The following is a 25,099-nucleotide window of genomic DNA, read 5'->3' on the forward strand; positions in this document are numbered from 1 at the left end:
ATTGCGCTAATTATATGAAGTGGTTCTTACAGCAGTCACTTAAAAACATCGATATTTAACGAAATTTCAAAAACAGCGCTTAATCGATAGTGCAATCGATGTTTTCCACCTCTAGTTGAAATCGTTAGATGATGTGGAATTTACAAATTGAATTGTTGATTAAATTTGTTGCATCCTTAATATACACCACAAAATGGACATAACACAGCACTTTAAGGCTAGTGTTATGACGGTACGGCTACAACGTAAGACTGAATTGGCAGCGGCAGCCAAGGGCAAGCCGCAACAGGATAATAAACAACGTACTTCGGCAGCCGGAAAACCGACGTCGACGACGGCCCCCAACGACTTTGCCAAGCGGGCAAAGGATATATGCAACGATATAACGACACTGCGTAATGTGTTGATCGAGAATCGCACTGCATATATGCGCATTGGGCAGCATTTGAAGAGCGCCACCCACATGACGGATGCCCAGCGCGACTTCATCGATCGTGGAACCGAGAAATTCGTGACACTTTGCACACATCATCTGGCAAATATGCGACGTGACTACAAAAACAATGCCAAGCGAAAGCCGCAAGAGCGCCAGCATATCGATGGTGTACTTGATCTATTGGTTAGTTATCTGCACAGCGTCGAGCAGATTTACTTGGATCAGAAAAAGTATCGTGTCCAACACGAACTCGAAACATACAGACTGCTCAAACTGGCGGCCGATAAAAAGAAGATTCCAGTGCGTCCTGCTGGAGCGAGTAGCGGCAAGCTTGTCAAGCGTCAGCCGAGCAACGATGAAGATGATGACACTGACAGGGTAGAAACATCCGTCGAGGAAGCAGACGAAAGCAATGATTGGAACAACGACAGCTGGGCCGAGTGGGATGAAGAGCAGCAGGACATCTCATCGAAGCCAGTTGAAACACAGCAAAAGTTGCGTAAACGTAACAAGCGCACTGGACAAAGCAACACAGATTCCTCAGCGAAGGTGGCGCTCGACGAGGACATTCAGCAGACGGAGCTGCAGCAGGAGAACGATGAGGATCCTCTGAGTGCCGAGGATATACAATTGTTCGAGGCGGAAAATGTGCACATCTACAATTTTCTGCAAGGCGTCTCCGAGGAGGTGGAACAGATCGAAAAGAACGTTGTAGATATAGCACAATTACAGGACATATTCACAGAGAAGGTAAGTACCACAATTGCCTAAAATCCGAATGCTTAATAATCAACACTCCTCTTCCCAACCAGGTGGCAATGCAACAACAGAACATTGAACGCATTGTAAGCGCTGTTGTGGGCACCACGGAGAACGTGAAGGATGCTAATGAACAGATTCGCCAGGCAACACAACGCAATGCAGGATTACGTGTCTGGTCCTTGTTCTTTTTGCTGGTCATGTCGTTCTCATTACTATTTCTCGACTGGTATTACGATTAAAGGGTGTAGATTTGTTTTGTGTAAAATCAAAGTGAAAACTCATTGTTTTGTTATCGTTCTAAAACACATCATTTGTTTAATATACATCAAATAAAAATTATAGAAAATTTGGTATTCCATATGAAACACAACGGATACTTAACAACTAGGTTGATGTTAGCTTTAGTGTTAAATTAATATGTTTCTATTAAGTAATCCATTTCAACTGGTTTATGAGCTTAATTTGCTCGTTTCAAAAAAACTCTTAGTTCTAATTAGTTTAACATAATGGTAGATTATATTTGGGTTCTAGTAACTTAAAAGCGCGCTTTTCATCTATTAAATTTGATCATTTGTATTTGTTCATTGTATAGTATATACATTTGATAATTGCTTTGTAATATTCATTCAATGAATACACATTTAAACCTAGATCTACAACTAAGTGTGTGCACTTCTTCTTGAGTGTGTGTCTGTGTGTGTGTGTTTGGATGGCTTAATCTAAATTCAGTGCACTCAATGCAGTCTGCAACAATTTGAATGTGCTGGATTTTCTCTCTCTGTGTGTGTGATAATGGAAGTTAATGAACGCTACCTAGAGTAGCATTTGAAATAGGAAAGTGTCCGTTCTGGATGATTGTAAACTAAAAAAATAATGTGAGACCAGCTGTTATGGCGCATCGATAATCATCTCCAGCGACTGGGCCATGCTGCTCTCGACCATCTCCACGGATCCGGGGCAATCTTCACTGATGCTGCCGCCACTGTGGACGTTGCTCAGAGGCGTCAGTGGCAGCAATTCCTCGTTGCCCGGATGCTCCAATTTGTTGGGCAGCTGCGCTGTAGTTTTATCGTTGAGAAATACGCCCAGCGGCAAGTGTGTGTTCATATGAGCTAAACCAAAAAGAATAAACAATTTAGTAAATTCGTTAATATTTCACTTGTATTGCACATAATACAATACACAATGCAATACTAATACAAAATTCAGAAGCTGGTGCGAGTGTTATGCATGCAATCATGCAGAGTCAGGCAACCATTCAAAATAACGAGAATAATAAAATCTTAAATTAATTACCAACTAGCAATAAATTACATATATTTATGAACACTACTTAGGTAATAAGTTTAGACGCTGTCTTTACCACGAAAACTCGTAAAATGTAGAAAAGTACGTGGGCAGTGTTCGCACTTGTAAAACAGTTCGCTGTTGTGGGTGCGTCGATGTTTGCGAAACTCTTTGAGATTTGCGAATGTCTCGTCGCACTCTTCGCACTGGAAGCCTCGCTCTGTAATAATAGACAATTGTTTCGCTTTGTATCTGCAGTTTATCTGTTAAGTTTCTAACATGGAGTGTTAACAACAGCGAGTTAACAGTGCTACAAACAAACTTTGTTGCATTTTAAGATTCAGTTGGTGGAATAACAATAAGCTCTAAAAATCGTACACGAAAGTCAATAACATTTAATCTGGGGGGAGTTTGTCAATAATTATAGCGTGTAATCATTTTCGGTTCGTGGTTGAGATTGGTGTTCTGTTATTTTTAGTACATGTACCCATTAACGATTTTCAAAATACTTATTAGCTTTTATAATTATTGTCAACTTTGATACCAGGTACCCAAAAATAACAGTTATGGATTTGAGCAAAATTACAAAGAAAAATATATTCGAAAGGCGGCTAACTTTTGTAATCTTTTTTCAACTTTTATAGACTATGTTAGGTTGTGAAGTTGAGGAATATATTTTTTTTGTAATTTGTTTGTGATCAAAATCGATAATAAATAATTGAAGATTTGTCTTATACATACTTAAATATAATGTATTTTCCAATATATATTAAAAACTATTTATGTTAATGTTATGTTAAAAACCTTAATTGTAATTCTTATTATGAAAATCTACATTTCGCTTTTAAGTTTTAAATGAAATGTAGTTTCCGGTTAAGCTAAGTTAGGATAAATAATGTAGCATAATTTTAGGTGCAATTGAAGCAGCTGCTGGGTTAGTTCAAGCGCTTTACTATGTCAACTATATCATAGGCTGTGCTGTGCTCAGCGATAGATGCTCGAAGATGAACGTAAAATGCAAGAATGCCTGCCTTCCTAGTTCATCCTTACCTTTCGAGCAAACAACCATGGCCGTAAAAACTGTTAGCACAAAGCAACAAATACAGTTAGTTAGTGGACTACGGCATCATTCAACATTTGGTTATGTATGTATGTTATATAGTACTTTTGTATAAATGTATTACTAGGTTACTAATGACTATTGCAATAAAGCTTAGCTAGCATCCAACCGGCACCCGGTTAGCCACCGCATCCGCATGCCGTGCGAGCACCCAAAAACTTACCACCATGAAATTTAATGTGCGTCTTCAAGGCGCTCTCCGTACCAAATTGTTTACCACACTCATCGCACGTATGCGGCTTGATCAGCTCATGGACGGTGAACTTGTGCATCGCCAGCTGCTTAAACTCCGGGAATCTCACCCAACACTTGTTGCACTCATACGGACGACCCTTCGGCTCATGTGACTTCATGTGGTTGTCCATGTCGGTGCGTTTCCGGTATCCCCGCTTACAGATCGAACAGACCCACGGCATCGTCGTCTGTGAGTCGTGAGCCAGCTGCTGATGCTTGCGCAGCGCAATGATGTTGGTGAATCGCTTGTCGCACACCAGACACTGATGGCTGCCACGTAGTTTGCTCATCTGGAGCGATGCGCTGTTCTCCATTGTGGATGACGATGGCGACGACGAAGGCGACGGCGATGCTGCAGTCATCAGCATGGTTGTGGCCGCTGTTGTCGTCGTTGGCGTTGACACTGCACTTGTGGGCACGGAACGTTTGCGGAAATGCCGCAGCGTCGCTGTTGTCGAATCCGGCTCCGATTGCTCTGGCGACGGCAGCGTTATATGCGACGTTGGGCACACTGGTTGTGGCGATGGCAGCGACGCAATTGTCGATGGTGGAGTCAGCACTGTGGGCGGTGGCTGAAGATTGCTTAGCTCCTCATAGGGCTGCTCCTTGCGATGTTGATGGCTGCTCACAGATGCAGTGCCTAGCAAAAAAAAAAGAGTTCGCTTGAATGCGTCTCTTGTGCAAACAATTGCAGATAACTACTTACAGTCTTCGCAATCGGGGCAGCAAAGTATGCGCGTCCTTCGTGGCTGCGATGGCGATGGCGACGGCTGTTCAAGCGCTGTGCAAATAATGTAAAGAATGGAAAAGAGAAGAGAAATTAGTGCAATGATATGTACATAAGTATCAATAATGCAGTGAAAGCTTAATATAGTTTATAAGCTGACGTTTTCGTTTGACGTTGTGTGCCATATTTGCAAGTAAGCTTAAAACGCCTGAAGACCAATTAAATTGCACTTAAAGAGTATAACTTAATTGGACTCTTGTATATTCCTAATTTACATTGATTATAAAAACGGAACACGTTTTGGCCAAGTGATTCTTATATACCAGCTTTTAGCAAACAAACCTATTAACAAATTTTCCTAAATTAAAAAGATTTAAAAGATTTTTAAAATCATTGAAAAACATCATATGTATAATTCATATTTATATTTGTGACTACGAATATTATCAAATTCTGCCTACCTAAAAAACTAGATTAAGGTTTCTTTACTAGTGATTTTTTTTTAGTTTTTCTAACAAGCAAGCAAAACTTTTTTACACCAATTAAAAATTAAAATCCCTTTTGTTATAGCTGCTTCATATGTTTAATGAAATGACTACTTTAAATTTAAATTTCAATAATAATAATCAATATAAATAAATAATAAAACTACTACCAATTTAAAATCAATAAACCTGTGCCCTAATTATATGGAATTGTTTTCAGCAATATTTGCATAAAACCGGTCATTAAAATTTCGTTACGCAATTTTTAAGTTATTTTTGTTGCAAATCATGCATTGAAATTCAAAAAACCATTATGAACGGCAATAAATAAACATATGCGAGCAAATATATTAATACTACAAAAAATATACTAACCTACTATATAGTTTTAATTATAGCCGTTTTGATTGTAAATAAATATATAGCGAAATTGTAACAAACTATAATTTCAATAATAGTCGCTTATAGTGTAAATAAATAATGAAAATATAATTATTACTTGACTAGAATTTAATGCTTAAACTGAGCAATACTGCTATAAAGATAAAGACCTAAAGCTGGACAATGGTATATCGATAAATTAATGGGTCTAAACAGTGTATTTCATAGCTATGAAGTTATCACTCTAGAACTGATTAGTTCCCTTGTGAACTAGTTCGCCTTATAAGCGAATTCACCTACTATATACTATTATATAAGTATACTAACCTACTATATAGTTTTAATTATAGCCTTTTTTATTGTAAACAAATATATAACATTTTTTACATTTAGCGAAATTATAAATTGTATCATACTATAATTTTAATTAGTCATTTATAGTGTAAATACGTAATGTAAATATTATTATTACTTTACTAGAATTTAACTCTTAAACTGGGCAATACTGCTATAAAGATGAAGACCTAAAGCTGGACAATGGTATATAGATAAACTAATGGGTCTAAACAGTGTATTTCATAGCTATGAAGTTAATCACTCTGGAACTGATTAGTTCACTTGTGAACTAGTTCGCCTTATGAGCGAATTCACTTTGGATTCATTTGAATAAACTCGCTTAAGGGCTTTCAAAATTTATTATCTCACTTACCTGCCAGTAGCGGCGACGTTTGCAATGTTTGCGATGGCTGCTGCTCCTTGGTGGCTATCTGCAGCTGCACCTCCTCTAGCCGGACACCATCGCCGCCAGCATCGGCGAGGAGCGGCATGTGAAAGCGCTGCAGATGGAGGTCGAGGGCTCGCTGGGCGGGAAACATTTGTGAGCATTGGCCGCAATGGAACTGCTGCACCACATGATGGCTGAGGATGTGCTGGTTGCGTTTGCTGCGGCCGGCAAACGATTGCGGGCAGTGCGGACAGTTGAAGGGTGCCACGGCGGGATGCAGTTCGATGATGTGGCGACTGTACTCCAAGCTGCTCGCGAAACGCGGTCCGTTCTGACAGAAGCGGCACTTTAACATTGGCGGCCTTCCTCGCGGTGGCGGCGGCGCCACAAGTTGTGGTAAACCTAATACTGTTTGATTTGGATTTGTTTGTACTTGTTGCTGCAGCTGTAGCTGTTGCTGCCGCTGTGGCGGCGGCGGCGACGATTGCTGTTGCTGCTGCTGGTGTGGTTGCTGCTGCTGCGGCTGCTGATGTTGGGGTGATTGATAGCCGTGCAACTCGTTGCCCAGCGCCGAAGCATACGTGATGTGCAACGGCGCCTGTTGCGGATTACTCGCTGATGCCACCGGCTGCAGCTCTGGCTGCTGAATGAGTATCATAATCGGTTGTTGCTGCTGCTGCTGTTGTTGTTGTTGTTGCTGCTGTTGCTGCTCCAAGATGTAGTTCTCATTGCTGTCGAGCAACGCATAACTGTCGCTCGTCAAGTTGTTTGACGGCTGATAGAGATCGCTGGCATTTATGTAGTACGTTGTTGTTGTGTTGTCCAAATTGCTGCTGGGCAGCGTCTTGATGGCCTCCAGTCCACCCACAGTGGACCATTGCAAATGTGTCGTCTGGTGGGCGGCGGCAGCGGCAACTGCGGCGGCTGCTTGTGCCTGCCACAGTGGCTCTTGTGGTTGCATTTGTATCAGTTGCACTTTGTTGGCGGAGTTGTCGGAGAGCGGAGAGATGGGTGCGGTGACTGGTGTTGCTGCCGGCGCTGCAGGATACAGTGCATCATAGCTGGTTGTCTCCAGCGGCACCAGCTGGGCAGGCGGCAACAACTGTTGTTGTTGCGTTTGCAGCTGTGGCTGTTGTTCTTGTTGCTGTTGTGGACTGTTGTTGCTGCTGTTGATAACGGTTGGCGGTTGCAAATCGTTGAGCAGCTGCGTCAGCTCCAGCTGCAGACTCTGCTGAGCGGCCATCGATTCAGGCGATGATTCGATGTTCTCAAAGCAGGGCATATCATTCTGAAAGCCAATCAGCTCGTTGCTAAAGTTGCTGCTATCAAACAGATTGCCATCCTTCACTTGTGGTTGCTGCTGCTGTGATTGTTGCTGTTGTTGTACCGCAGCTGCCTCATAGGGATCGCTGGCATTCGCAGGTGTTGGCGGCGCGGACTCCGTCTCGGGCAGCGGCGCATAGTCGGCGGGTGTGAGGAACTCATCGATGGGTGTGCAGACGGGCGTGTAGAGATGCTGATCCTGCATCTCATTGAGTATGCCATGCAGCGTGCTCTCCACATCGTTCATTTCCACCTGCATCTGCTGCTTGGCCTCCTCCAGCTGCAGTGGCTCCAATGGCGCCTGTTGCTGCTGCTCCTCCTGCTTCTGCTGATGTTCCTTCAACGTCTTCTCGCAGTGCTTCTCGAACTCGGCCAAAAAGTCCATCGAGCTGTGCGTTATGCGGGGCACTGACAACACAACCTGTTCGCTCTCTTCATCCACTTTCTTTTCCTGCAGCTCCACGAGACGTTCTAGTGTTGGCATATCATCATCCACGCCTCCTGCTCCTTCTCCTCCTCCACCTCCTCCATCGGGTTCTGCTTCAATTTGTTTTGTCTCGAGTGCCACAGCAGCATTGAAGCTATCTGCTGTAGCACTCCGGCAAAAATGCTCGACATTCTCATTGTTATTCACATCATCGATCTCGCCGTTCTCCTTGCCAACTGCTGCTTCTCCTTCTCCTTTCTCTTCTACTCTCCCCTCCTCTGGCTCGGCATTGCACAGCTTGTGCTGCAGCTCATCATCGAGCGCCTCCAGAGGTATGCTGACAATCAGCTCGGACTTTTTCTGCTCATCATTTGCTGCCAGACTCACTTCCACTTCACATTCGGGAGATGGTACTGCGGGTTGAGTTTGCTCCGTGGACGAAGTCAATTCCTCAAATTGCACAGCTTGCTCCATCTCCCTCTCCTGCTCTGGCTTTGTTTCAGTTTCAGTGTTAGTTTCAGTTCCATTTTCCTCTCTCAGTTTGTCACTCTCTTCAATTGTTTCTTTGGCTATGCTCTTCATTTCTTCATTTGGCATTGTTTCATCTTTTGTTTGCTCTTTAATTGCAGCGTTTATGGCATCTGATTTGCGGATTTGCTCTTCATTAACTATTTCTGTCGCCTTGCTCTCCTCTGCTCTGGATTCATCTGTGCTGCTCGTCGGAGTCTCCTCCAATTTATTGGCCACATCTTGAGCATTTGGCTGCTCATCAGCTTCCGGCTTTATTTTTAGCTGTTTTGATTTCTCCGGAGTCTTGCGTACGATGCGCTTAGCTCGCTTCACGGGTGTGCTTAATCTTCGTCTGTTTCGCAGAACTATTTGCGATCTTGGCAAGGCGCGTTTGGGCGGAAACTGTAATTTAGGTTTGCTTGACAGTGTCGCTTGACCATCGCAGCTGGACAATGCGATTGAGGAACTGTCGTCGCTGGCAAAACCACGACACGGATTCACCGACAAATCGCTGAGATACTCTGGAGTTGTCGGAGCCGACGACGAGGAAGATGTGGAGGAAGCGGATGTTGTGACTGCTGTGAAGGCTTCTAAACGTGGCACAGACACACTCGAAGAACTTGTGTCCGATAGTTGCTTTCGCGCTGCCTTCGTTCGCCAGGGTTTATTCATTCGTTTGCAGGGCGAACGCGGCTTCGAGACTCTCGAAGTGGCTGTCGTCGTCGTAGATTGCTTCGTTGCACAATCAAGACGTCGCTGTATCTTGGGTGAAGAAGCTTCCTTTTCAACTGTTTGCGGTTCTTCCAAGCGACGCTTGCGCTCTAATTGTGATTCAGTCTGATTTTGTGGTGGCGGCTTATTAGTTTCCTTATCGAGATCTTTGTTCAACGCCCGACGCTCGGCAATCTGCTGAGCGTATCCCCGAAGTATCTGCTGCACGCGTCCACAACGCCGTCGGAACTTGGCCAGCATAATGAACTGTGCTTTGCATTGTCGGCAAATCTCTTGGGGTAATCCATCGTTATATGATATCTGCAAGAAGGCACGAAACACACAGAAAACAACCAAATTGATTATCTTTCACATTTCAGTTTTGTTGTTGCTTTGTGGATTGCAAAATGTTGCAGCCATTTTTATGGACTTTGAAAAATGCTAAATAGGCACATTTGGTTCGATGTAAATTATGAACCATTGTTGCTGCCAACGATATCAGCATAAATATGGCTAACAAACATTTCTGTTGTCGCATATCAAGTGAGTCGGTGGCGTCGGGAAGCCAACCAAGTGGGCAAAATTGCCCTCTGATGATTTGGAGCAAATAATTTGTCTTTTGTCTTCCAAATGGGCGATTTCATTAGAGTCTTGTAACGAAATCGGCAAATGGATATCAATAAATAAATATATATATATATATGACTATAAATGACACACAAAGTGATTATAAAATCGAGTTGAATTTTGATTGCATTCTCGGCGCAAGAAGAGAGAGAGAGAGAAAGAGTGTTAATGAGTTGAGTATGTGTTGGTTCAAGATCTCGTCATTGATGCATAATCATCACTTGACAACTTGGTGACGAGGGTCTAGGTGAATGATAAATGAAAGAGGAATCGATGCGACGATCCAAGGGAACTCTCTTGGCGTGGCGAGTTCAACTTTGGAGCTAAATGCAAAATACACATATAAGGGCAAACACACATCAATTGTACCGTACTGAACTGTATGGTAATTGGCTCCACAAGTCCCCAAATTGGAATACAGTTGTATTGTACAACAAGAACAACGCTCTGGGATCGTGATTTATGCGTAGGTGTGTTGGCCACACACACAGACACTCACACACACACGCATGCACTCACGGAGTTATAAAGAAGAGAGAACGGAGACGGAAATTGAGCATTGACAATGCATGAAAAACATACCGAGTCTCTGTGCATAACAAATGAGACCCCGAGTGAGATATATCACTATATACATATACACAAAAAAAACACACACATACGTAGATAACGATACAAATAGCCCACGGAGAGGAAGTGCGCAGCGACGTTGTCAAGTGTAAATTACAGCAAAAATACAAAATAAAAAGAACAAACATTAAGTAACGGCCGATCAAAGAGGAACGACTGCCCCCAGGCAGAATAAAAATAGATTCAAATGCGAATTCATAGTATACAAGCAGAGAGTACCAAGTAAAGGGGTAGGGGGGGGGGAATAACAAACACTCTCGAAACGCATCGCACACATCAGATCTCATAATTGAACACAAGCTGCGCAAAGACACGTACGCAGCACGTCATTTGATAATTTTCTAGAGAGATCAGTTCAGGTAAATATATGTGCATAGTTATATACGAGTACTTACGAGTATTTGAATAGATCACCTTGTGTGTACATTTGTCAGATTGGGTGACCAACGATTTAACAACACCCCAATTAGCGACAATTACAGAGAACGCAAGTTCTCTAGTTTCACAATAGTCGCTATAATCAGTAGAAAACAACACTAATGCGGCAGATTAAACACCCTCTTTAAGTATAAGATTTAAGATGTATTTTATAAATATATTTTCCTCTCGTTATTATATTATATTTCTTCTTTTTCTGTCATGCCACATAACGTTCCTTTTCAATAATAAATTCCACTATTAATCTTATAAAATGGTCAACTTATCAATTATAAGATGATGCAAGTTAAATCAACCTTCTACCAAAATTAGTTGTATGTTATTACAATATAACGAATGTAAACTAAAATATATCAGATAAAGAGCATTCGACTAGTCTAGTAACAACTTAAATTTTGTCTAGAAGTAGTAAACATCAATGCCGCGCAATGATTTTTAGATTATTCATCGATAATGACAGAAATTACAAAGTAATAAAGCACAAGTTATTGTGCAATTGTCAAGTTTATCGCTTGATGACTGTCGATCGTAATCTGTCTCTGTCTGTGTCTTGGAATCGGAAAATAAAGAGTTGACCACATGTTACCCAGCGAACAACACAAATCACATAAAATGATTTGCAAATTAACCAAAAATTATGAGTAAAGTTCAAAATTTGCATAGCCATTCAATATGCCAGCATATGATAATAAATAGATTGATGCAAAAAGATAACAAAATCATGCGAGAGAAAGCATACAAATATTATTGAGCAAGCTGATTTAAAATCCATAAACTATGACACACGCAAATTATGTAAAATCGGAATATGTCTGTATTTTTTAATCAGAAAACAATCCGCTTAAAACGTGATTTAAATCGGACTAAAAGTGAAACGAAACTTTAATTAACTACATAAAATATGTGTTTTCATTTTTTTTTTTGGCAATTTCTCGAAACTTCTGAAATGCTTAACAAGAAGATAAAAGAACTACAGGAAACTGTTGTTAATTTGCTTGATAAACTGGCAGCTAGACAAGAAAAATGGACAGAAAAGAAAATTACTTACAATTCCGAGGTATTCATTCATTGTCCCTGGACAGCAGCCGGCGGAATTGGACAAAAATTAATAACTGAAGTGTTGCGAGAGCACCAATTGGTCATAAATAAAAAGCGAAACAAGCCAAAAAGCTACAGACGAGAGTGATCGACCGCGGGATACCCCTTAAAAAACTATATTAAGTATACAAATTGATGTTCTTTATATAACAAACTGAGAAATTCAATTTTGATTGAGCTATTTAGATGCTGCGTTTGGAATTTTTGAATTTACAAATTCTGTGAAATTTTGAATTTTTATTAAAATGATTTTGGTATATAGATTTCCATAGAAAACTATTGTTGGGTTTTTAACGATGCTCAAGAATATTTATTATAAAATACTAAGATTTTAAATTGACAACAAGTCATAACCCCCGAACTCATTAATTCATGATATATGTATCTATAAAACTATTCCTTGAATACCAATTGAATTAAATATCTCATCGTAATGAAAATTCCTGGAACTATTTATAGGTTTGGTTGGCATTATTTGGATTTTAAAATTTTGTTGGACTCTTAAATAAAAATAAAAATATTTAAGATTTGCAATTTTTGCTGAGTCATAACACCTTTCTTTTATACTATACAGATGACGGGTATAAAAAGAGATACAAGATAGGAAAAGTGTGCAAAGATAATAAATCGTTGGTATGTAAACATAAATTTACATTTTTGATGATAATTCCCGTTACAATGGAAATTCAAGTGGCATCATAAGTCAACAACAACAACAAAAACAACAAGAGCAGAAACAGCTTCAAAAGTGGGATTTTGGAAAAGTGAGGGATGTAACAAAGCAAGTCAATGTTTAACTAATTAACATCTGTGCGGCGGGGGATGAATTTTGGGATTCATTTGTAGCAACAACCAAGTTGCGACTCTAATGTAGCCATAAAAAAGCCACAGCAGACAGCGACACCAAATTGTAATCAAACTGCACATGCCCCTAAAAGGCAACGAGGATGGAAAGAGACAGCGCCACTTAATAAATCATAGCAAATACATAGATGGGTGAACGAGGAGGACACGCGGAAATAGCAAATTAGCTAGGCTAACCTCACGCCCCCAACGCCCTTCTTCCCTTGGCCTTGTACTCTCTCTCTCTCTCTCTCTCTCTTGGTATTGTGTGAAAAGTAATTCCGCAACAAGGGCAACATCGAGTGGTTAGCTGTTTGCCAGCCAGGCAGCCAACCAAACAACCAGCGAAAGCAACAGCAGAGAGCAGGCAATGAGGACCGGAATTTCCGATTATGCTTCGGCTACAGTTCGGATTTGCAACGCCATTTTGCGGATGATAAACAAAACACCAAAGCATAACTGGCCAGCCAAGTAGGAAGACAAACAAAACAAACGGTAAACGGCAAACGACAAACAAGCAACAATCCACTTGTGGAACTTGTTAGCTTTGACAATTTAACTTAATTGCAGTGGAAGGAAGGACGACGACTGCTGAACGGCCAAAGAGTGCCGGCGAAAAAGATAAATACCAAACGAATTCTGCCATCTCTTTCGCACTCCCTATCGCGCTGTCTCAATTACTCTCCCCACTGGGAGTCTGCAACTCTCTTTGTGTGCGTGTGCGTGCTAATAGGCGGAGCAATAAAATCCACAGCGCGAAACGACGTCCGAACGGCAGCAGACAGGAAGCGAAAGCAAAGGAAATGAAGAGGAAGAGGAAGGGAAAAATGACACAAAACAGGCCGGGGATTATGTGGATGCGCTACGATTAACCGCTATGGGCATATTGAATTATTTTGGATCAAGTGGCAAAGTTCACAAGGGAAACGTAATTAGCTGAAACGAAGAACTGGTTCCCGTGAACAAGTTCACGGCTTGCTAATTGGATTGGAACTTTACTAGTTTAATTAATTCAGAGGCACAGGAAATTGTAAAAATGTGCGTAACACAAATTACAAAGTAAACCCACAAGATATTTTACAAAAGGCGATGACAGCTAATCATTCTATTATAAACTTAATTTAATTTGTTTGTTGTGTTAAGTTGCGAAACGATGTATTGCTATGCATGAGCTGAGTAATTTTATTTCCTTTTAATTACCAATACTAAAACTGAAGGTTAGCAAATTGCCATTCATTTGCTTCGGCAATTAGGTGCTGTATATGATTTCCATAACAATTGGCTTTTAACTGGAAATATGCAATGAGTACAACGAAATGTGCGATATCTAACTTTTTGCAAATAAATTTATTCAATACAAACGAATTAATAATAATGTGATCCCCAACTCTTCTGATAATTAAACATCAAAAGATGCGAATGATAGATAGAATAATCCCGATTTCTCAATATAACATCAAAATGAGTGATATCAAACTTTTATTAAATAAATTTGTCCAATAGCAATGCGATATTCAACTTTTCTAGTAATCAACCATCAATAGTGTGTGGTACTCTACATAAAACAGATTAAGGGAAGAATGGATTTCCATAACAATTCGAGTTTAATTAGAAATGTTCAATGAGTATTATAAATACGTGATATCGAGCAACGGATATATGTACATACATATATTGTTAACTACTACTGACGAAATAATAATAATAAGATTTGTAATTTTTGGGGTAGTTAGACATTAAGAGATGCGTAACGCAAACCAAACAGATTCTGGATAAAATGGATTTCTAAAGAGTAATATAACGAAATATGAGATATCTAAAGTGGATGAACACAATGTAAGCGATACAAACGACTTAATAGTATAATGATCTCTAACTTTTCCGGCAATTTGCCATAAAGAGCGTGCGTAGTGCACATAGAAAAGATTAAGGGAGGTATGGATTTCCATAACAATTTGAGTTTAATTAGAAATAGGCAATGAGTATAAAACGAAGTAATACAATGAGTAATAACGAAGTAATACCAACGACTTAATAATAAAATGATCTTTAACTTTAGAAATTTAGAGTTGCGTAACGAAAGTGAAACAGATTCAGGATAAAATGGATTTCCAAACAGTACTATAACAAAATATGTTATATCTAAGGAGGATAAATAAAATTTAAGCGATAAAAGGTTCTTGCATATAAAAGAGATTAAGATAAGAACGGATATTCATAACAATTTCAGTTAAATTAAAAATATGCAACGAGTACTATAACGAAATGTGTGATATCTAATAACGAAGTAATACATTTACCGAATACTAACGATTTAATAATAAACTGATCTCTAACTTTTCTGGTAATTAGCAATTAAGAGATGCGTAACGCAAATAAAACAGATTCAGGATAGAACCGAACCGAACCGAATCCGGTGAAGAACAAACCTTTCTACTTAATTTGATTGGAATATGCGCAGGAGGGCGGAGGGTGGATGGAGGATGGCAGATGGATGGACGCTGGGATGTTTTGGGCATGGTCACGCGGTGTGCGTCAGTGGGGGATTAGCACGCAACAAAAGCAGCAGCAACAACAACGACAACAGTGCTACATAAAAGTTAACACCAAGGGAGCTGGTGTCCCCCCCAACCCCCCACTTCATGCTGCTGGTCCTAAGTAGTCAGAGTCTGTCAGCTGTCTGCATGCGCTTTGGTTGGCTGATTGTTTCAGACGCTTTGCCTGGGTGGCTGCAAAATGTCAAAAGCGGTGAAAAATGAAACAACACGGCTTTGATGTTGTCCTGGGGCTGCTGCTCTCTCTCTCTCTCTCTCTCTCTGTCTCTGTCTATCTATGTGGAGAGTATAACCCTTGGCAGCATTGGTTGGCATTAATTTTTCATTGGCGTGTGCCAGGACAGACGCCAGCAGCCGTATCAGGGCGAGCATCAGCTTCAGCATCAGCATCAGCACCAGCAGCACATCCGACAGCTGGGATAAATCCATAAAACAATTTGAGAAATTAAACAATCAAAAGGCGTTAAGTGTTACTGACTTTTCTGTGGGTTCTTTACTGGGGGCATCCTTCCTGTTGTCCTTGCACCAGCTGCCAGCCTGCCTGCCTTTGTTTTTGGTTGTTTGTTTGTTTACTTGATTAACCCACAACAGCAGCAACGCAATGGGGAAAAAAGTTATCCCTTGCAGCTTGTCACACATCATAATGTAACGCTTACTTATACAATTATAAATCACACAGCATGTGAGAGGGTGTATTTTAGTAGTTTTACTACAACTTTTAATCTTGTAAACATTTTAGGAATGCAAATATTTCACACTGAATCAGCTTTTCTAAATTTGATTAAAATCAAACTGTGCAATGTTTATTTATATATTTAGAAGGCCGCCGCTGATTTAACTTAATTAAAAATAAAAACATATGGTATAATGGCTCTTTGGGGTATATTTAAGCCTTAGTCCCAGTTGATGTAATTAAGTAATTTAGAAAACTTACATTTGATTAAATTATTATTGAAAGTGTGTGTGTCAAGTTTTCATTACTTATGGCAATTAACAGCACTTTTCCATTAAATAAAGTGTATTAAAAACTCGCTGCTTTTTTTTTTTTCTGTATTTGCTTGTTAGTCATAAAAAAGCTGCTAATTATCGAGGTCTCCCAAATTTATGGAAGACTTGAAATTATTTTGTTGATATGTCAGTCTAAACTCACAATAGGAATTTTTCCTGAAAACGCCACAATCCGAAAGTAAACAAATCAATGATTTCTCCATACACAAACTGTTTAGATAGAAACGATTAGTATAAACAATTTGTTATGGCCAAAATATTAGCTTAAAAATAAAACTATTCGGCGCCAACAACGTTATCTAGCCTAGAGTATAGCAATTAGTGGAAATGTGTGAAAATCATAGGCTCTAATAACATGTGGTCATCGAAATGTGTCCAAGTATTTCTCACTCACATGTTTAAAGAGTTAGCCTTAAATATGTACTAAATGTCTGGGCTGCTCACAATTGGTTAATATTTGACCTACAAATCGTGTAGGCTGAAAATATAACAAACTATTTGTGGATCGTTTCGAGCAATTGAAGTAAAAGAGAAATTAGCCAATAAATTGAAGTTGCCTACGCAATTTGGATCGACAAATTAATGGTCTGCAAAACTACTTGTTTATTTACTTTTATTTTCGTTTTTTTTTTTTTTTTTGATCCTACGCGCTGTGAAATTGCAAGTTGTTGCTAAGCAAGTGCGTTGAACAAACTCTGTTGAGCCATTTGCCATTAGCCAATGAAGTGAAAGTGCGTAAACACATCACCAAGTGATCACCTGGTGAGCAGATGTCATTCAACAAATGCAAAAACCACTATCGTGATGCAATTACAAATCAATGGGAAACAATATTTTTGACAAATAAGACAATATGTTTAATAAAATCATAATATAATACATAAAATATGTATATATAATAATATTGTATAAACAAGTTAATTAACGACAGCACATTAATAATATATATTTTAGTATTATTATGTTTGGTACTTAACTAAAGTAATAATCTTTAAATAAAATCATAATTCTGAATATTTTTATACCCGCTTCCCATAGGGTAGAAGGGTATTATAACTAGAAGGAGGCATCTCCGACCCTCTAAAGTAAATATAATATATTCTTGATCAGCGTCAACAGTCGAGACCATCTAGCTATGTCTGTCTGTCCGTATGAAACACTGGTACTCAGAGACTATAAGAGATAGAGCTATAATTTTCAAATAAAATCATAATACTAAACATTTTTGTTATTAAACTAAATCAATAATCTTTAAATAAAAATAATACTAAACATTTATGAATATATTTATATATCGACTTCTTTTGCCCCTACTATTTACAGTTAACATTGACTGAATAATTCAATAGTCACACCCACGACAACTTATTGAGTTGTTGCTCTTCTGCAGGTAATGCAACAGACCCCGAAGAGCCATCGAAGTCATCGCCATTGACCTTAAGAGCAATCGAAGCACGATGACGCACCCGGCAATAAACCCAACAACAACAACAACAACAACGAAGAAAAGAAACAAGAGAGGAAGAAGACAAAAAAAAAACAACACTACTAACTACAAACTACAAACGACGACGTCATTTGCATAATGGAAATGAGTAAAGTCCATAAATAATACTTTTTTTGGTTTGTTTGGAACGTGTCCAAGTTGTGCATCTGCTTCTTGTTGTTAATTCACAAGTTTTGCCGTTAGTAATGGCAGAAAGAGATAGAAAATGCAATAGAGTAGATCAAGTTGATTTAGTTTTTGAAACTCAGCCAGTTAGTCAGTCGGTTAGCCAGTTTTCAGAGTTCAACAAACCATCAAGCAGTTAGTTAGTTGTTTTGTTTATTTTCATATTTGCATATTTAAGACATGTGCTAAAAGAAATTTTTGTAAAATCTTGTCGAACTTTTGTTTTCAAAAGTGTGAATAGTGGGAATTTCTTATAGCCGACGGGATTTTGAATACACTATGGTGAAGAAAAGAATGAAATATGAGAAATAAATACGATTTATAATGATCTTCTGTAGCTTGCTTTTTTCTAATTGATATGTTTTTTGAATCTTCAACATAATAACTAAATTAATAACTTTAAGTTTGCTAAGCATCTTATCATATATTTGAAACAATCTTCTAAAAAGATTAATAAAGATCTACTACCGAATGTAGGTTGCTTTGTTTAGCAAGTTGTTCGTTGAAATTTCAATATAATAATCAAATCAATTTACCTTAAGATTACTAAATATCTTTTTAAATGAAATAACATGAATTCCATAATGTAAAAGAGTATATTTGAGTCTAGAGGTAAATTTGATGAATTTTTAATTTCTACCAACTTTTGTTTGTCTTTCTCCTCGCTGATCTTGTTTGCATGTTGTGTTTCGCTTCGCGTGAAAGACATAAGCATAAAAAAAATCAAAATGCTAAGAGTGCTTGACTAACGGATACTCTACATTTAATTGACGCTGAGTTTCATTAGATTGTCGCAATTACATGTGCACTATATATCATAATCAAGAGACTTAACACTTTGCTGGCTTCAAATTATTACAAATTGTTGAGGAAATTAGGGAATTAGGGAAGCGTTGCGATGATAACCTCATGCTTATAAGACCGTGAAATACGACGTCCACAAATGTTCATCTTGCTGTGGAAGTCAACAAACCGAAGCAACTTCCCCATTAAATGCCAGAATTGAAGCACAAAGATCTTTACATGTACGTTCAGAATTTTGTCTTCCTAACGTGACAAACTGAATAATACTAAAAGTAATTGCTTTCCTCTGATGACATTCGTGTGGCGTTTAATCGATTCGTTATACTCGATGCAAGTGCCGGTAAATGTCAATTTATTTTACACAAAACATCAGTTAAATGTTTGAAAAGTAAGAGTATAGCTTTATGACAAGTCGAAAATGTGTGAAAAGTTAAAGCATGTGACAAGGATTGATGTGATTTCGCACCAAATAAGCAAACACTTATGTATTCAACAAATTAAAAAAAAGAAAATAAAAAAATAATTTAAATACTATATCGTTTATGACAAGTTTGTAGACATATCACCATAACAATTAAACCTTTCATAACATATTGATCAGGGTAAATTATTCCATAATTGAGAAGAGAACTTAAGAAGCAATCGAGCTGAACGAAACCTAAGCTTAAACGAACCGGAACTGAAAAGTTTGAAACAAGAAAGACACTCGAAACTCAAAAGGAACTAATGGGAAATATTGTGTATGATCTGATTATGGTAAAGGGTAAATGCCAAGGGTTTGACCGACCTGAACTATCGGTAATCATACATAGCTTATCAGGGTTGAGTTGGGTTGAGTGTTCTCAACAGTCAGCACGCTTTATAGAGGCACTTCAACATGGCAACAAACTTGCCCACATTGTGTGTCGCACACACACTAAATACATTTCAAGTACCCGATAGATGAATGCACTTGAGGCAATTGTGATACTCCTACTACTATCTGGTTCTGGGAGTCTCCGGGTCTCGGGTCTTTTTACCGATTATGCCAGCTGCTCAAACTGGGTCGCTTGATTGCGCTGAGGATGAAAGAGTGAGAGAATGCGAGAATGATGCGGGGTGGAGGAAGATTTCTACACGGGCAGGCACTCGTAGTATTTCCGCTCAACTCAATTGACTTGAGAATGGAATGGAGAGGCGGTGGCGGTGGCCATAGCAAGTGATAAACAACTAGATAATCCGGGCATGTGTTGTGGTGGATCTGATTAACATACAATACACTTAAGCGAGCATTAAATTCAATTTGCATGTGGAACAAATTGAGTAAACATGGCAACGAAATGCCAGTTGGCCATGTTTTTGCATCATTTCAATGTTATCTCTTCTTCTTTTTTTCTCTCTTTCTTTTTTGATACGCTCCTTGAATTTTGCCCATTGTCAGCTTGTGTAGTTGTCGTCATCACTCATAAATGCCTCTTGAAATTGTGGCATTAGAGCTGCTTAGCGGGTGCCAATGTTACTGCCATTAAATGCTCTCAACTGTTTATTTGTGTGTGTGTGTGTGGCGGCATCTTTTCTTGTTGTTGCACGTTATATCACTTTGAACTACGCCCGTCTGTATTCTGTGACCAGACATCTCTCTGACATCATTTGGACAATAACCAACCACAACTAACTGCCTTGGCCCATTTCATTGTTTATAGTTGTTGCAGGCACAGCAACTTCATTAAGATACGCCGCATTTGATAATGAGAAGGCGCGATGTCCCAAACAATGCTCTCAAATTGCCAACAGATTCAAATTTCCACGTTGTCTCTTCCATCTTCATCTCTATTACAGCGGCGCCTTTTTTATTAGACCACAAAGAGACAACCGCTATTACTGCCACAATATATTTTGACAAGGATAAGGATTTGGAAGACAAGAAACAACATTACAAATAAAGTCTGAAGTTTATCCCTGATTAGCTTTCCTAAGCCTTTAGATACCGCATCACTTTTTTAAGCCCTCTGACAGAAACTCATTTCTATGAAATCTTATAAATGTCTCAACAAACTCATCTTCATTGAGGAGAGCTTTGCTTCGATCAGATCAAGGTTTTGGAATGCTATTTTCGTGAATCACTTCACGAGAATCAATTTGCTTTTAAAATTTCGAAATTTCCAATGCGGTTTAATTGCCGCTCTCGTTTTTGTAAATTTAGAATCAAGTTCAAATGAATGAATGAACCAGCCATCTGGTTATTTTCGGTTCAATTGAGCGCATTTGTTTGTGCTACCTTGCTTTTGTTATTTTACAATTGACAACATAGTTATCGCCACATCTGTTGTTGCTAATGACACCGTGGAAATTGGGTTGCGAAAACTTTGTTCAATTACTTTTAGCACGCAGTTTGCAGAGAGTTGCAAAATAATGTGTGAAAACCTTAGAAAACAAATACTGAACTTCAAAGAAATATACTCATTATACAAACTTTGTTGGAGAATCATTTAAAATTATTGTCACTTAAAAAATAATGCATGCATGATTATCTTATTTAGTTCCAGCGTCAATAAAATTCATTGTTTTCGCTAGCGTGCTAGCATATCAAAGACCATGACCATGACCTCTGTTTTCCAACTGGATTTTACTACACTAGCTGGCATTTAATAATTTAAATAATACATGTTTTTAATGTGCATAACTTAGAAAATATATTCGTGATGCAAAATCCGAGTGCCAAAAACGTATTGCGATCATCAAATTTGGAATATAAAGAACAGTGAGAAATAAATTCTATATTTAGATGTACTTTGCGAACCACCTAAGAACTTTCATCATGTATTGGTTTCTATCTGCAGCGTGGAATCTTTCGCTATTCTTTTTCTGCTTGAGCAACAAACTCATTGAGGTCTAAAAATAAGAACAAAGTACATACATAGATACATATTTGTTGGGATGCTTTTTGTGTTTATCGAAATGAGAATAATTGACCGTCATATACATAGTTTTACTTTCATTGAAATTCTTAGAGACAAGAGCCACCAAAAACGAAAATAAAAACGTGCTTCCACGTTACGAGGGATTTATCGAGGCGGAAATCGATATGCAACAAAGCAAATTATGAACGGTAAGGCGGCAAATGCTGTTGGCAAAATGAAAAGTAAAAGTCAAATAGAGCGCAACAAATGCAAAAAGTGGCTAGACAAGCCAAAGCAGCAGACAACAACAACTACAGCAACAACTGTAACTACATATATACCATAGATAACTACAATGCTACCAATACACACACACACACGTGAGATGTAGAAACGTAAAGCTTGTAAACCGGCTGTAGAAACAATAACACCAACAACAACAACAACAGCAAGTCTCCAAATGTGGGGGAGACTTCAGGGAGCGCCGAAGCTTTTATGCCCTTGCAAAACGTTCGGTAAACAATGAGAAACGAAATTAAAATTTGGAATAGCATTGAGATAGAGCAAGAGAGAGAGATACATATGTATGTGTATAAAAAGAGGCTGAAAAGAACAGACCAAATTATACATGTGCATATATACAAACATTTATATATATGAGTAGAAATCGACTAAAGAACACCTCGACGTGATATGAATTGATTTCCCTATTTATCGCTTAGATCTTAAACTCAGTTATAAATAAATTAAATATTCGAATACATTGTGGGGGGAAGGGGGAATGCTAAAGTAACGCGTTTAAAGAATTCCCACAAGGCCAACATTTCTTTAAATAAATACGAAAAACAAAACGAATATGGTAAATTCATTCAATGCATATTTTGAGTTATCAACCGTTTCTGTTTCTGTGGCAACACACCCGCCCCCCGCCCGGTTGACCCAGTTGATTGGCTCACTTATTCCAACTTGTATACAGTTCGTAACAAACAAATTAAATTAAAAAAAGCGAAATGCAAAAAAATAAACACACACTTTAAAAACTTATCTCCGCATTTCATTGAAATCGAAAATCTGATAAACAAAAAAAAAAGAAATGCTGCGTCATAATTTACTTTCTCTCGCGTCATCATCTGCACAGTAGTTATGCAGTAACGATTACATTTGAGAGTTTTACCACAGCAACATCTGCGTGTAACAATCTCATAATGACCTTTTCAAATGCAGTGTACGACGAGATGACAACAAAGACAGCAACGAGCAACGAGCAACACACTTTGACTACTTATTCAAGCCAACAGCTGAAACTGAGAGCGACGGCCAGAAAATGTCAGTTTCAAGATAGACGGGCAACAAAAAAAAAACAATAACAACAACAACAAAATGACATGTGCACGTGAGAAACAAACGCTTCAAGTCAACAACAACAACTTGCTAAATTTCATGACTGTGCCAAAAAAAAAAATAAATAAATAAAAATAAAACAAGAAATCGCAACATGAAATCGACTATCAACTACTCTTTATTTATTTAAAGGCAATTTGCAATTTGAAGTTATTAGCTTTAAATATTAAAATAGTCATCAGAGTAGCCAATTGATTAAATTACTTGTAAAAGCTTTTTAAGCCCTGCAAATTGATTGCATTAGTTGTAAATTTAGTTCATTTTGTGTAGTTGAACTTAACTTCAATTGTCCCAATGAATCAAGGCCTTTATTTTCGCTTCGTTAATTTTGCAATAAAAAAAAAGATCAGATAAGAAATCGCAAAATAAACTTGACTACTATTCAAAGATAATTATCATTTTCTTTATTTTTAAAAACTAATGGCAACCATTAGAAAATTGATTACATTATTTGTGAAAATCTTTCAAGCCCTGCAATTGGGAATATTATTTCTAAAAGCCAGCCCTACTTAATCCAAGGATTTTGGTTGGCGCAACAAAAGCTCGACTACTTCCTTCTTATGATCCATTCCAACATAATTAACATTTTTATATTATTAAGTAGCTTTAAGTAAATGCAATCAAATTGGTTTCCAATGGGAAATGGATTACATTAGTTGCAACTTTCAACCCTGCAATTCATTGTATTATTTTTAAAAACCAGCCCTGTTAAGAGCTTAAGTTTAATTGTCCTTATGAACCAGAACCAGGTCATTGGTTCTCGCTTCGCTAGTTTTTTTCGGTTGTTGGTTGAAGGCTTAAGTCAACCCGTTGTTAATGAACAGATAAGAAATCGCTACACAAATTCAACTACTTACTTACTCCTTATCTATTCAAACACAATTACCATTTTTATATTGTTATGTATTTTCATTTCTATAAGCCAGCCCTGGCTTGAACTAGATTGCACAGTTCACATCAAGTTCAATTGTCCAATGAACCACGGCCTTGGTTCTCGCTTCGCTAGTTCTTTCCTTCTTTCGTTAGTTCGCCATAACAAAAACAAAAACAAAAACTGAAGGCTTAATGTTAACCCTTTGTTATTGCACAATAGTCGCAGCATTCAATGGCAGCTTAGTATTTTACTGCCGGCTTTTTGCTAATGATACCGTGGAAAATGGGTTGCAAAGAAGAAAATTTCGTAAAAATAATGTGCGAAAAGCAAATACTCGTAGATCAACATTATTGTTGAACCCAGCTTTTGTCGTTTTGTTATTTGAATTGTATTGCAAGAAATGGGAACAAATCTAATAATAATAAAGAAACCGGCAATCGAATGCATGTATTAGAATAGAGGCCAATCACTTTCGAGTCTTACATAGCTTTGCGTCAAACAGCAGCACGTACGTATGTATGCCGCCGGCGAGTTAAAAACCCCCCACTGTACCCCCCTCCCTCCCCTCGGATCACGACAAAATAGCCACATGGGGCAAGAAGTTGGAAATCTTATATGTGCGTGCCGTCGCGGCCAGTTCAATCGGCATTAATGCAATTCGTTCTCGGTCTTGGCTTCTGTCTGTGTCTGTGCCACCACCTAATTTAAGTGTTGTTCGAATTGCATTCCATGGCGACGCTCGAGACCTCCTCGCTCGTTGCTTTAGCTGCTTTCCCCTGCTGTTTAACAACTTAGTGGAGTGTGAGACATCAGCGGGGGCTTGAATTATATTATTATGCCAGCTATACGCATGTTGGAAGGGTATTGTGACCAACCGAAAATTGGTGTTAAAGACAGAAATAAATATCCACATATATCTTGATCAGTGTCAACCTACACAGTAAAAAGAATACTTGTTAAAATCAAGTATTTTCGACACGAGTTTAATGTGGAGTTAAAGAAATACTATGTGGTATTTTGGTAATACAAAATTATAGTATTCTTATTCTTAAGAAAATTCAGTGAATTTAAAAAAAAAATACTATGTGATATGATATATGAAAGGCAGAAAGAAGCATCCACATATATCTTGACCAGTGTCAA

The 25,099-nt window shown here is 38.4% G+C and overlaps 2 protein-coding genes across 6 annotated transcripts in view; one reads left to right on the forward strand and one right to left on the reverse strand.

Annotated features, from left to right (window-relative positions):
• The first annotated feature begins 107 nt into the window (after nt 1-107).
• On the forward strand, nt 108-1,568 carry LOC133839393 (syntaxin-18). Its single transcript, XM_062270908.1, has 2 exons — nt 108-1,186; nt 1,249-1,568. The coding sequence occupies exons 1-2, from the start codon at nt 194-196 to the stop codon at nt 1,435-1,437; spliced, it is 1,182 nt and encodes a 393-aa protein (XP_062126892.1). The 5' UTR covers nt 108-193; the 3' UTR covers nt 1,438-1,568.
• Nucleotides 1,310-25,099, reverse strand: part of LOC133839392 (probable serine/threonine-protein kinase yakA) — a 32,406-nt gene continuing 8,616 nt past the window's right edge. For 3 of the 5 annotated variants that reach the window (XM_062270903.1, XM_062270905.1, XM_062270904.1), the window contains exons 3-7: nt 6,142-9,448; nt 4,546-4,620; nt 3,769-4,479; nt 2,562-2,705; nt 1,310-2,310 (exon numbers count right to left, since the gene is read on the reverse strand). In XM_062270903.1, coding sequence (XP_062126887.1) covers nt 2,087-2,310; nt 2,562-2,705; nt 3,769-4,479; nt 4,546-4,620; nt 6,142-9,448 — 4,461 coding nt within the window. In that variant the 3' untranslated portion in view covers nt 1,310-2,086. The remainder of the gene's footprint in view (nt 2,311-2,561; nt 2,706-3,768; nt 4,480-4,545; nt 4,621-6,141; nt 9,449-25,099) is intronic. The other 2 variants (XM_062270907.1, XM_062270906.1) reach the window with 2 other exon arrangements.

The sequence above is a fragment of the Drosophila sulfurigaster genome, chromosome 2R (assembly GCF_023558435.1).
Source record: "Drosophila sulfurigaster albostrigata strain 15112-1811.04 chromosome 2R, ASM2355843v2, whole genome shotgun sequence".
Lineage (NCBI taxonomy): Eukaryota > Metazoa > Arthropoda > Insecta > Diptera > Drosophilidae > Drosophila > Drosophila sulfurigaster.

Excerpts from the sequence above, each read along its gene's own strand:
- LOC133839393 (XM_062270908.1), top strand. The coding sequence starts at position 194 with ATGGACATAACACAGCACTTTAAGGCTAGTGTTATGACGGTACGGCTA. Across the intron at positions 1,187-1,248 it reads AGGACATATTCACAGAGAAG|GTGGCAATGCAACAACAGAA; the intron begins GTAAGTACCACA and ends CTTCCCAACCAG.